We start from the raw sequence: 12,229 nt of genomic DNA, 5'->3' as shown, positions 1-12,229 counted from the left end.
ATGTGGGAAGCAGCACCAGCCACACCAGGCTCTGGCACCAGTGGTAAATCTGCCACTTAGCTGTTCCCAGCAGGTCTCCCTGCTCCAAGCTCTGCCTCCCCGGCGCGGGGTCATGGGCAGTGGCACGGCCAGGGAGCCGGGTGGTGGAGGCAGCCGTGTCACAGGATGCAGTGAGGGCTGCAGGGCAGCGTGAGGTGGAGCCGGCATTTCATAAGAGCAGGGAAAGGGCCTCTGCCAAGCTGGCGCAAGAGTGGCTGTGACTTTCCATTCCTGTGGGAAGTGGGCTGCCACCGTCCAAGCATCTGGGCTTGTTATGATGGGAGAGGAATGCCAAGTATTTTTTCCCTTATCCACTACCATCCGCTCAAACCCTCCCCTGATCAAACCCACATTCATCGACTGGGATGCACCAGGGCCCCTGCACTGGAGAATATCCCTCCTGGCCCTCGTGGCTGCTGGGAGCTCATGGCACCTGCAGAGAAACCCCTGCCCTCGTCCACAAGCTCCCTCCATCCCCCTGCCCCTTCCTGTTTCTTTCTTTACTGCCTCGACCAGGAGCATCCCTGCGCCTGCATCTGTGTCCACACCCGTGTACCTGCATTGCTGTATCTGCATCCCTGTGTCACCATCCCTGCGCCTGTATCCCTGTGCCAACATCTGTGTGCCTGCCTCCCTGCACCACTACCCCTGTGCCAGCATCCCTGCTGACCCCTGGACGTGGTGGGACCACGCTGTCCCTTCCAGAGCCCTGAGCATCCCAAAAGCAGCCGCTGGGATGGTGCCACGGGCGTGTGCCCTGGGGCGCTGGCCGTGCCGGGAAGCAGGCGGTGCAGCCTTGGAAGGTCACCAAGATTCTTCCCAAGATGAAAGTGTGCTCAAGTGTCAAACAAACTTTCTGAATTATCTTTCTGGACACTTTCTCCCTTCTGCTTTGGAAGGCGGATGAGGAACATTTCATTCCCTCTGCACTGGCGTGGAGCAGGGCTGCGTGAGGAGCCGGGAGCTGCCAGCAGCACCCGCGGCTCAGCCTCGCTTCTCCCCGGCATCACCCCTGAGTCACTGCGGGTGCTGCCCTGGCACCATCACCAAACGTCTCCCAGCACAACAGAGGGGTGCCAGGCACCCAATTAACCAGGGGACACCACCTCATCCTTGCCCACCACCACTTGGGTTTGTCATAAATAGCCAAACTGAGGGAAATGAGAGGGTTTCTCTGCTCCCTCAGGGACACCTGGCACCCACCAGTGGGGATGTGGCGCTGCTGCCTTTGGAAAATCCCCCATGATCCCACACAGCCAGGGATGGGCTGAGCAATGGCCACATGCTGCCCTAAGGATCCAGCACTAACGACAGCTATCTAATTAGTGCATTCTCCTGCGAGGGGTCACCCTGGCAGGGCTCCTGCTGACATCCGTTTGCCTGTGCCAGCAGCCAGAGAACGTGACCAGGGATGAGGCGCTTCCCTGGCCCTTGACCAGCGTTTGGCTTCCAGGTCTGGACAAGGAAATTCCCTGTTGGCTCCAAGGAAGATGGGCTGGCACCCAGCAGGGCTTGTGGCAGCGCCTTGTCCCGTGGCACCCACGTCACCTCCAGGTCAGAGCCATCCACACCATTGCAGCTGCCTGTAGCTGGGATCTGGAGACACTCATATATCTCCAGTGCCATTCCCATATCCCTGTTTTTCTACACTGGGATGGCAGTACCATGTCCATGCCCACAGAGCCCTCCCCAACCCATGCAGACCACCGATGGTGACGCCGTGCTGCACTTTTGGTTGTTTATGGAAACTTTGGCTGAGCCAGAGGCTGCAAACCTGCATTTTATGTGTAATTTTTCAATTTATTTAATAATTAGAAAAAAAAAAAACCTAAAGTGATTCCAACCATTATTACTTCTGGTTTTCTCTGTTATTACTCCTAGTTTCCTATAACAAGGCCAAAGGGGTCTGAAATGTTTCCTTTGTTGTCTGATCATTAACCTTCAGGAATGAAACACAGCGGTGCCCGATGGGAACGGGAGAGAGAGATGCTCAGGGGAGCTGGGGGAGAGAGGGGGAGAAAGAGGGAGAAATTTGGGGAGTAGGAGAAGAGTAACCCCGATGTGCTGTCCCTGGGCATGGTTGGACACCCCAGGACACTGATGGATGTGTCCCTGTGGGTGACACTGTGTCCCTGTGGGTGGCCCTCCCCAGTGCAATGAGTTTGCTCGTGCTCAGGGGTGCCCAACATGTTTGTCCCTCCCAGGTAAGGCAGACCTGGAGCATCCCGGGTGGGAAGGAGCCCTGCAGCCAGCTGGGATGAGGGATGGACAGGTGGGTGAGCATCTGCCCCAGGGACACCCCTGTGCCCTCTCCAAGGGGAGGAGAGGGGTACCGTGTGCTGGTTTGCATTTGGTGGTGCCAAGGGTGGGTGCGCTGTCATCAGGGCTGTCATCAGGGCTGTCACTGGTGGTCAGTGGCCCTGAAGCCCTGGTCAGGAGGTCACCAGGCTGCTCCAGGGCACAGCTCCTGGTTGGAGCCCCATGTGCCCACATGGCTGGCACATGTGGGCACATGGGGCTCCCAGGATGGGGACCTGCCTCTCTAGGTCACCTTGGGTACCTGGCGAATGGGGTGTCACAGATGAGCCCCTTTCCTCTCCTGTCCTGCATCCCCCTTGGGGGTCGTGCCTCCAGGGTGACTTTTGGGGAGCACAGCATGGGACAAGGGGTGTGGAAAGCCGCGTGGGAGCCAGGAACAGCTCCGTGCAGCCCGGCTCGGCTTGGCACAGCTCGGCTCGGCTCAGCTCCGCTCCCGCAGCTCGGAGGGAGGTGAGTTACGAGGCGCTCGGAAAATCGGAGTCAGCTGCAATCCTGGGGACAGCCGGGGCAGACCCACAGCCGTCGCCGGAGCTGCCGGAGACCCACCAGGGCTCCCAGCGACCGGCCTGCCGGGGGGCTCAGCCGTGCCCGGGGGGCTCAGCCCTGCCCGGGGGCTGCCGCCTGCACCCCCAGCCCTGCCGGGGCCGGGAGCGGGGGGCTGAGCCTGGGGGCTGAGCCGGGGGAGGGGGGGGCTGGCTCAGGTCGCGTCACCCGCCTGGCTCCACCCCCCCCAAAATCGCAGGGGGCTTCGCTGTGACCCCGGCGCTGGGATGGCAGCGGGACAGTCGGACCGCGGCGGGACGGCGGGACAGTTCCCAGCCGAGGTGGTGGCTGGAGCGCTCCGGGGGGATCCAGCCAGGGCGTTTGCCAGTCGCTTTGTTGCTGCTGAGGGATTTTTTTTTTTTAGGATTATTATTATTTTGAAGGGGAGGGTGAGGAGGGGGGGCTGACACTGGCTATAAAGGCAGAGCTCTCCGGAGCAGCCGGCACTTTCCCCGCCACCATGAGAGCTCCCCGGGCCTGACAGCCCCAGCCTGCCCCAGTGTCACCGGCTCATGCTGCTCTGAATCGTGGCTGCGCTCCCCGAGCCCGGGGTGGGATGGTGTGAGCCCGGAGCTGCTCCTCGCCCTCCCACCGCCCCTCACCGGCTCTGGCAGGAGCCGAGCCCGCCAGCCGCTTGGATGATTTGATTCCTTCCCTGCCCGAAATCACTCCTGCCCAGATGCAGTGGATAATATTCATGTTGCTGTTATTCATCAGCTCCATGGAAATGCTCACGCAGAACCGATGGAAGAAGCAAGGTATGGTGCGCGTGGTGGGCTTGTCCCGCTCTGGTACTGTGGGGTGGCTTGGGGACACCAGGCTGTCTGTCCTGCCTGCCCGGAGCAAGCAGGAGCTGTGAACCAGGGCTGGAGGGTGCCAGGAACCAACATTCCCCCAACCCATCCCCTCGGGCCTCATTGGAGACCATCTGTAACGCACTGAGTGTGTGGGGAGTAAAACCTCCTGGAAGGATGCTCAGAGCCCCGGCAGGCACTGACTGTCCCCTGCCTGTCCTTCCCCTGGGTAGAGGCACCAGCCGAGCTGCTGCTCAGTGCCCGGGCAAAGGCAGGGTGTGCTGGGGCTGTGCCGAGGCACATGCACCCTCCGTTGGGCACTGGCTCACGTTGCCTCACTGGGCAGTGCCAGGTAGTGCCAGCCGGCTGAGGAGAGCAAGGTCAGGGCTGGTGCTCAGCTCTGTGCCATGAATGGCTCGGTTTGGGGGCCAGGGTAGGGACAGGAGATGGCAGGACCAGCGCTTGGTGCTGGAGCCCAGGCAGATTTCCTTTAAGTTGTTCCATATTAAAGGCATGTGGTGGCAGTAGGTGTGTGTTAAGATGTGGGTGGCAGGGCTGGCGGCCAAAACACCCTGGATGGGGGAAACAACCTGGCACCAAGAGCGGCTCTGAGTGCCATGGGGCCACTGCTTCAGCTGCTGGTGCTTCAGCTGCTGAGCGGCCCAATGCTCTGGGATGTTCCAGGGCCTCAGGTCCTGGCAGTGCTTGGCAGTCTGGCCATGGCTTCACACCTCAAACATGTTATATCCCCTGGGATAAAGAGCAGAGAAGGGCTGGCACAGTCTCTGGGGCTGGGAGCCATGAGGGATGCTGCAGCACCCCAGAGCCACCCACTGCTACTGGTCTGGTCTGGGCAGCCCAATGCCCCAGAGACTCCATCCAGTGCCTGCAGAGCTCACGGTGGCAGGGCTGGGCTCAGGGTGGGCAGACATGGGGATGTCACACAGATATCCAGCACAGCTCAGGTACCCGCTGTGCCCCCCGCCCAGTGCCCATCCCAGCTCAGCCCTGGGATCTTCCATCGCCGCTGGGCAGGGGGAGAGGAACCCTCTGCTTCTCTCTAATCCCCAGTCCCGTGGTTTTGGCGTGAGCCACGTTCTGTTGAGTGTCACAGCTCTGCGGCGGCTCACGCTGTCGCTCCTGATGGCAAAGGTGTGTGCCATACTGGCAGCCCTGCGGGGTGGAGGAGCTTCTCCCAGCTCCACACCACGGGGCTATTTCCAAAGCCAGTGAGAGGAAGGAGGCCCTGGAGCCCTCCCAGGGCTCCCCACCTTCCCTACTCTGGCTGGGGTGGAAGGAGAGTAGCAAAAGAAAAACATCAAAAAGAATTAGGGAAGGGAAAGAGCCTCGTAAATCCCTGGGTCTCCAGGGAAGCCGCTCCAGCTGCAGCCAGGAACACAAATGTTGTCAGCGTTTGGTAAATATGTAACGGAGACCATAACAACTTAATGGATCCAAGGTGCTTCGTTAGGGCTCCCAACAGACGCAGCTCTAATGAAGGCAGTGCTGCTGCCCCAACCTCTGTGCCCCGGCGAGGGGACTGGGATGAGCCAGCTTGGCAACAACTACATGGCACCGTGGCACCAGGGACTGCCTTGTGCCAGGGTCCAGCACACGGGACTGCCAGTCGACATGTGCCATCATGGTCTGCCAGCATCCTCTGCCAGCATCTCCCCAGCTTCTCCAGCATCATCAACCATTGCTTCCACCAGCCCCTCTGTCCGGGCCCTGTGGCCGTGGGGCCCTTCTGCTGCAACTCCTGGGATCAGAGGGGACCAGTGCCAGGCATCACTGCCAGGGCTGAGCCTCTGTCTGTGCCAGGCAGCACCCAGCAGGTGGAGGGGCTTGGGGCAACCTGGTCTAGTGGCAGGTGTCCCTGCCCATGGTAGGGGGTTGGAACGAGATGAGCTTTAAGGTCCCTTCGAACCCAAAGCATTCTGTGATTCTGTGATTCTATAGAGCCCAGGGCTTGAGCTTGCAATGCCAGGGCTGCTGGTACTGTCACCACTGCTCAACTTTGAAGGCATTGGACACCTGTGTGCAGGAGCTTGGTGGCCCCTTATGGTGATGCCCAGACAGTCCCCAGAGCTCCCAAAGTGTCCCTAAGCTCAGGGTTTAGCTCCCCAGCTCCCAAAATGCCCCTGTGACAGGAGCATCCCTCCAGGCTGCTTTTCTATAGGTGCAGGGAAATGGCTTGGGGAGCAGGAGCAGTTGGTGGTGTCTCCATGGACTAGTGGGTGTTGGGCACCCTGTCCTTGTCCCCCAGGGAGGAGAGACCACCTCAGGGTCAGCTGCCCTCCTGCAGGTCTGGATCATGGGGAAGGCAGCCAGGGAGGCGGCAGAGGCTCTTGAGCAACCAGACATCTTTATCTCGGCTCCTCTTGAGTGCGTCCAAAATGCTCTTTGTCCCCTGACACTTAACAGGCATAAACTGATTAATCCAGGTCCGAGCATATTCCCACCCGCTGACCCACTGGTTGTTTTTTCACTTCCCACGGGCTGGGCACAGCGGGCTGGGGATGGGCCTCAGGCTGACACCCATGGGCAGTGCTGGGCACGAGGGAAACCCTCAGTCTGGACCTCGGGGTGATGGAGGCTGTCAGTGATGCCCAGTGGAGCAATGGCATCTGTGTGTCCCCACACTGCCAGCGCAAGTGGGGAGGGGATTTAGGGAGTGGAGGGAGGTAAGGAGGTGTTTGCAGGGGGACAGGACAGTGCTGTCACCCTGGTGCATCACAGAGGGGCTGCCACGGGGCTGGGACCGTCCCTGGCCCCTCGGCACCTGTGCTGCAGCCAGGCCACAGCCCCTCTCCTCCATTTGGCCCTCCAGCGAGTGCTGGCCTGCTGGAAAACTGCACAGGCTGCATCCTGTGCTCTGAGGACAACGGCTGCATCACCTGCCACCACCGGCTCTTCCTGCTCATCTGGAGGGACGGCATCCGCCAGTACGGGATGTGTGTCCACACTTGCCCGCCCGGCTACTTCGGTGTGCGGGGTCTGGAGGTCAACAGATGCACAAGTACGTCCCGCGCCAGCCGGCGCCCCCCTGCTCCTACCGGTGCCCCCCTGCTCCCCTCGCCGCCCTGCAGGTCCCGGTGCTGTGGGAAGGGCGATGGCTTCGTTTCCTGCAGCATCCCTGGCGGCACGGAGGCACGGATCCAGGGGGCAGCCGGGCTGGGGGGCTTCCTCCCCTTTCCCCTTGCCCGGAGCTGCAGCCAGCACCCCGCAGGTTTTGGGTGCCCTGATGGGGTGCCGGGGCTACCACGTGTCCTGGGCTCTCCCACTGACCGGCCGTCCCTCCTGGCAGAGTGCAGGTCGCCCAGCTGCGAGAGCTGCTTCAGCAGAGACTTCTGCATGAAGTGCAAGGACAAGTTTTACTTGTACAAGGGCCAGTGTTTTCGGCAGTGCCCCCCCAGCACTGCGGCGCAGCCCGGCACCCACGAGTGCCAAGGTAAGCAGCACCCTCACCCCGTGCCCACCATCCCCGGGGTGGCTGGTGCCGCGGGGTCACCGTCCTCCTTCTGCCCCCCTGTCCCCGCAGAGACGTGCGAGCCGGGGCCGTGGAGCGAATGGAGCGCCTGCACCCACGAGAGCCGGACCTGCGGCTGCAAGTGGGGCGTGGAGACGCGGGTGCGGGAGGTGCCGGAGGCTGCCCGGGAGGAGGGGGCTGCCTGCCCCCCGCGGCAGGAGAGCAGGAGGTGCCGCATGAAGAAGCACTGCCCGGGAGGTGAGCGCCGTGTCGGGACTGGGGGCAAGCTTCGTGACACTCCAAAGGGAGCTCCGAGAGGAGCTGCGGGAGCGGGACGGTGGCAGCAGGGGTCTGGCAGTGGCTGGAGAGCCATGCTGTCATCTCCCAGGCATTTTGAGGCTGGTTCTGGGGAAAGCCGCCCGTCTCAGGCACATGTGCTGAGCAGCCCTAGGGCTGGCTGCTCCCACCTGGCAGCCCCTGAGACTGCCTGGGACCGGCCGATGTCCCCTTCCACGCTGGACAGGAACTGCCACGGTGGGATGAGGCTGCCGAGCTCCGGCTCCCATCCTGCCACAGTGTGAAGGGAACAGCGTGGATGGGGCTTTGTGCACTGCAGCTGAGAGTTGGGAGGGTTGAGAGCCACAGGGGAGGTTCCTGCAAAAGCCTCCAAGCCCCAAAAGTACATGGAGCACTTGTGGAGCAGGGGGGTGTGACCCAGGGGAATCTCTGATGGCCCAAGTTTTGGGAGACACCCCAGGGCAGAGTCCTTCTTCATGGTTTATCCATCCAGCTGTTCACTTGTGCTCCTGGGCCTCCCCCTACCCCAGCTCAGAGATCCCCCCACCTCCTGCAGCACCCAGACCTGCAGCGGGCCCGGCCGGGCGGTGCGTGCGCGGGTGCAGGGCTGGCGATGGGAACCGGGACATGGCTGATGTCATTTTTGGATGCAGACGGCTGGACTGAAGCTACCCTAATAAATCTCCACTTAATAACTGGCAGAAAGGGGGATGCATGAGATACCGATCTGCAGGGCCTGGCAGCAGATCTGAGCCGCTGAGGGTTGCGGTTCGGAGCTGCGGGATTGCTCTGTGCCGTGGGAAGCCCCGGCCGGCACCGCCAGCGTGGCAGGGATGAGGGAGGACAGGACTGCGAGGGTGGAGAGAAAAAGGATGGAGAAGGGGGGCAATAGCAGGGGATGTGCGTGCTGGGCTGGGGCCGTGAAGCCAGGAGAGCGGCTTCATCCCAGTGCCATCAATCATAAGTAATATTTTCCTGCTGACAGCACTGAGGAGCTGATTCCCTTCCCCACCCAGGCCCCGACTCACATCTTTGGGGTGCCAGGTGGCATCGATTTTTAGGATGTTCCCCTCCCTGCTGGGCTGTGCCAGCTCTGGACCCGCAGAGCTGGTGACAGTTTGATGCGAGAAGTTTGGCATGGGAGGACAGGCTGCTCCGGAGCACCGTGTCCTGTGGCACCGTGCCCGTGCCTGTGCCCAGCCCTGCCTGGCACACAGCGGGTCCCACTGGTGGGGACTGTGGCACCAGTGTTTTGGGAGCACCCCATTGTGGGAGGTGACTGGGAAGGCAGTGGCACCCCAGAAAAGTGCTTGGCCTCCTGCCTCTGCTCAGGTTTCTGCTCCTGCAAGCTGGGAGCCCTGAGGCTATGGCAATGGTCTCAGGGAAAATGGCAGGACTCTATTCTCGAGGCCACTATCTGTGATCAGCTTCAGAGACAGGTCTGGCCCCTGTCAGAGGGGAACCCGTGTCAGAGGGAATCCCATCAGTGCCCCCAAGCAGCCCCCGCAGGAGAGGGCGGCCCCTCTGTGTGTCCGGCTCCAGGGCAGGCTGCTCGGTGTCCCTGCCGTGGCAGAGCGTGTTCCTGCCCTCGCTCCCAGGCTCCTGCCCGCCCGGCCAAGCGCTGTGTTATGGGATCCAGATGGTGGAGGAGGACGGGGAGTTCACTTGATGCAGCTGAGACACCCCCAGCCCGGGCGAGCCAGGGCAGGCGGCCGGACCTGACCGTGTGATGAGAGATTTGTGCCACCACTTCTGAGCCGTCCGGGTGGCTGGAAGGGAGAAGCCACCGCGCTTGGCTGAGACACAAACCCCTCACACCACTGTAAATCTGCCCTGGGTGTCTGTCCCGCTCTCTCCAGACGCTTGGCGTGCGTGCCGTGCCCTCTCCTTTGTGGGTGGCAACTGTCTGGGAGATCAGAGCTGAAAAACAGCTGGGCAGGACAAGAGCTGGAGCCCTGGAAAGGGATGTGGGACAGCAGTACTGTCACACACAGCACCGGGGATGATCGTGGTCCCTGTGCCCCTTGTGCAGGGGCTGTGTGGGGAGAGCACCACTGGACCCTCCCTACGTCACTCAGATTGGAGCTGATGCAGTCAGGGAAGGAGAGACAGAGCTGCCCAGCTTTTGGGACAACCATTCTGTTCCCCAGCATGGACCCCCCTTCCCTTTGGAGCCCGGGGTTTATCCTGAATCCCTCCATTTTTGGTGTCTCAGCACCAACACCTTGGCCAACTGGAGGGTGTGTGGGGCAGCCCCTTGGAGTGAGCAGAGATTTGGGTCCCTGGAAGGCTGACAGGGGGTTGGCCTTACTGGGATGCATCCAGGCTCCCACTGGCATGTCGGTTGTGCCACCGGGATAGGGAGCCCCCACACACGGAGAGCATTCCTGGGGGGAGCTTTAGCATCTATGCATGGGTGAACCCCAAGGCCACCCCGCTGCCCACCATGCCCAAATCATCACACAGTGTCCACGCCTGGGTCCCATGGGGCAGCATCTTCCCACCTTCCTCTCCAGAGGGAAGGGAGGCACGTTCCTACAGCACAGCTGGGTGTGTCTGTGCCATGCTTTTGGGGTGTTGGTGCAGCCACCGTCCCTCTCCGACATCCCCAGTCCTTGCTCAGAGAGAAGTTGGGGTGTCTCTGGCAGCCCCCACCGTGGCTGAGCTGCCCCAGCCCATTCCTGGGGATTTTGGGGTATCAGGATTTAGAGTCCAATCATGGGAGCTGTGGGGACAACACACTAGTGTCACTCTGCCCATGCCACCAGTACACCCTGACCCCCCACAGACCCACACTGCTGTTTCATGACCCTGAGAGGGCTCTGGGGTCCCAAAAATCAGAAACTGGGTCCAACACAAACCCCTGAGGGAGGATATGGAATCAGCATCCCACAGATGGGGCTCAGGCCGTATCACATTGCCCAACCAACGAATCAGCCCTGCTTTTCTCTTCCTTTTTTCTGTTCCAGAGAAAAACGAGCCCAGAAATAAAAGCAAAAAGCGACAGAAGAAGCCAAAGACAGAACGACATGTGGGTACCTAGCAGGCACCAGCACAGGAGCTGGAGCACCATGGTGGGAGCTCCCAACCAGCTCCTGCCATGGTGCCCTGGCCACATCACCCCTGTTTTTCCATCCACCAAAAAGAAAAAAAAAAAGAAAAAAAAAGAAAAAAATATTGCACAATTTTCTCTGCCCCCTCTTCCCCCTTCCCCCTTTTTCTTTTGAGACAATTTATGGCCTGTAAAACATTTCCTTTTCAGACAATCTAATTTGTAGTGTCCAAAGCAAAGCCCTGGGGCTTGGGGAGGGGGTGGCTCCTTTATTCCTCTGTTTTTCCCTCTCCCCTAGCCTACTCCTTCCTTTCCTCCAGATGGGTGGGATGGGGTTGGACCAAGGGTTTGGACCCTGCTAATGAAGATGATGCCTGCCTGGACCCCATCCCCCAGGGCTGGGAGATGCCCTGTCCCCACAGGGTCCCTATTTTACAGGAGTGCTGGGGGCACAGCACACCACTGAGCTGCTCCAGGTGCTGGATGGGGTCCCCCATCCTCAGCCACAGGCACAGGGAGCAGCAGGACTTCCAGGCTTGAGACCCCAGGGTTGGGACCCTGCTGGGGACCATGTCACTGCTCACAGTAGCCCAACCTGGTGCTCAGCATCCCCACCAGCACAACCATGGGCCAAATCCTGCTGCCCTGGGGCTCGGAGGGCAGCTGGACCCCCCAGACTGGGAACCCTTCTGGGCACCATGCCAGCCCAGCACTCATCATCCCCATGGGCCAAATCCTGCCATCCCCTGGCAGACAGAGAGGCTGGAGCAGCTTCCCTTCTCAGCTGGATGTGGGCACAGGAATTTGGGGTGACCGTGGCCATCTTTGGTCCAGGACAGGGGCACACACAGTGCAAGTGCCAGCCCAGTCAGGGGATGCTGCTGCCCCCTGTGCAGCGGGGCAGCCCCCTCCCAGCCATCCCCGGGGGCACGACCGGGAGGTGCTGAGCCCCGCCGTGCCGTTCTGACCCTCCAAGCCGGCAGCCACGCTGTGTGTGTCCGGAGGCATGGAGGGCTGTATCGGTTTATTTACCATATGTGTGCTCAGATCGCTGCCCCAGCGGCAGGCAGCTCTGCATTTGGGGGTTTGCCGGGGTCCGAGCCCCCATCCATACCTGAGCGTGGGCAGGCGGTGCCCGGGGCTGGCCGCAGTGTGCCGGGGCTGCGGGGGCTGCACAGACCCTTCAGGACGGGAGCGCTGGGTGTCAGCAGCGAGCCAGTCCCGGAGCCGGCGCGAAGCCGCCGGAGCAGCTCCTCGGATCTTTTCATGGCAAATAAATGGATTAACCCCCCGGCATCCTTCCTGCCTCCGTTTTCTTTATTCCCACGAGTTGCTACCGGCGGGGGGACCGGGATGCTGGCTGTGGCCACGGTGGTGCTCCCACATCCCAGCATGGCTCCCCATGGAGGGGTACCCTGCCCTGGTCCCCAGCACCCTGTCCCAGCCCCTCAGCACAATGGGAGTCTGGGGAAAGATTTTATTTTAAGTTTTTATTTAAAGCATCATCAGCAACCCTCTGTGCCCGAGACAGCACTGGAGCAAGCGGCAAGTGTGACACTGGAACTGCCATTCCACAGGGATTGGGAAGCACCAAGGGGCTTTTCTGGCTGGTGGACAGAATTCCCCTCTCTTGTGATGCTCAGGTATCCCCTTGGCAGCCTGTCCCCAACACTGGGACTGTCCCCTCCTGGGGGACACATCCTAGATCTATCCCAG

At 61.1% G+C, this 12,229-nt stretch overlaps 1 protein-coding gene across 2 annotated transcripts; it reads left to right on the top strand.

Annotated features, from left to right (window-relative positions):
* Nucleotides 1-3,148: 3,148 nt before the first annotated feature.
* On the top strand, nt 3,149-11,497 carry RSPO4 (R-spondin 4). Of its 2 annotated transcripts, XM_050313994.1 has the most exons (6): nt 3,149-3,182; nt 3,619-3,659; nt 6,526-6,714; nt 7,003-7,146; nt 7,237-7,422; nt 10,431-11,497. In XM_050313994.1, the coding sequence occupies exons 2-6, from the start codon at nt 3,623-3,625 to the stop codon at nt 10,502-10,504; spliced, it is 630 nt and encodes a 209-aa protein (XP_050169951.1). In that variant the 5' UTR covers nt 3,149-3,182; nt 3,619-3,622; the 3' UTR covers nt 10,505-11,497. The 2 variants fall into 2 exon arrangements, with proteins under 2 accessions (XP_050169951.1, XP_050169950.1); XM_050313993.1 differs by lacking the exon at nt 3,149-3,182 and having other exon boundaries at nt 3,354-3,659.
* The last annotated feature ends 732 nt before the right edge of the window (nt 11,498-12,229 follow it).

The sequence above is a fragment of the Myiozetetes cayanensis genome, unplaced genomic scaffold, assembly GCF_022539395.1.
Source record: "Myiozetetes cayanensis isolate MyiCay16 unplaced genomic scaffold, myiCay2020 scf19, whole genome shotgun sequence".
Taxonomy (NCBI): Eukaryota; Metazoa; Chordata; class Aves; order Passeriformes; family Tyrannidae; genus Myiozetetes; species Myiozetetes cayanensis.
Note: the sequence above shows the minus strand (reverse complement) of the source record. Positions and strands in the feature narration are given on the sequence as shown.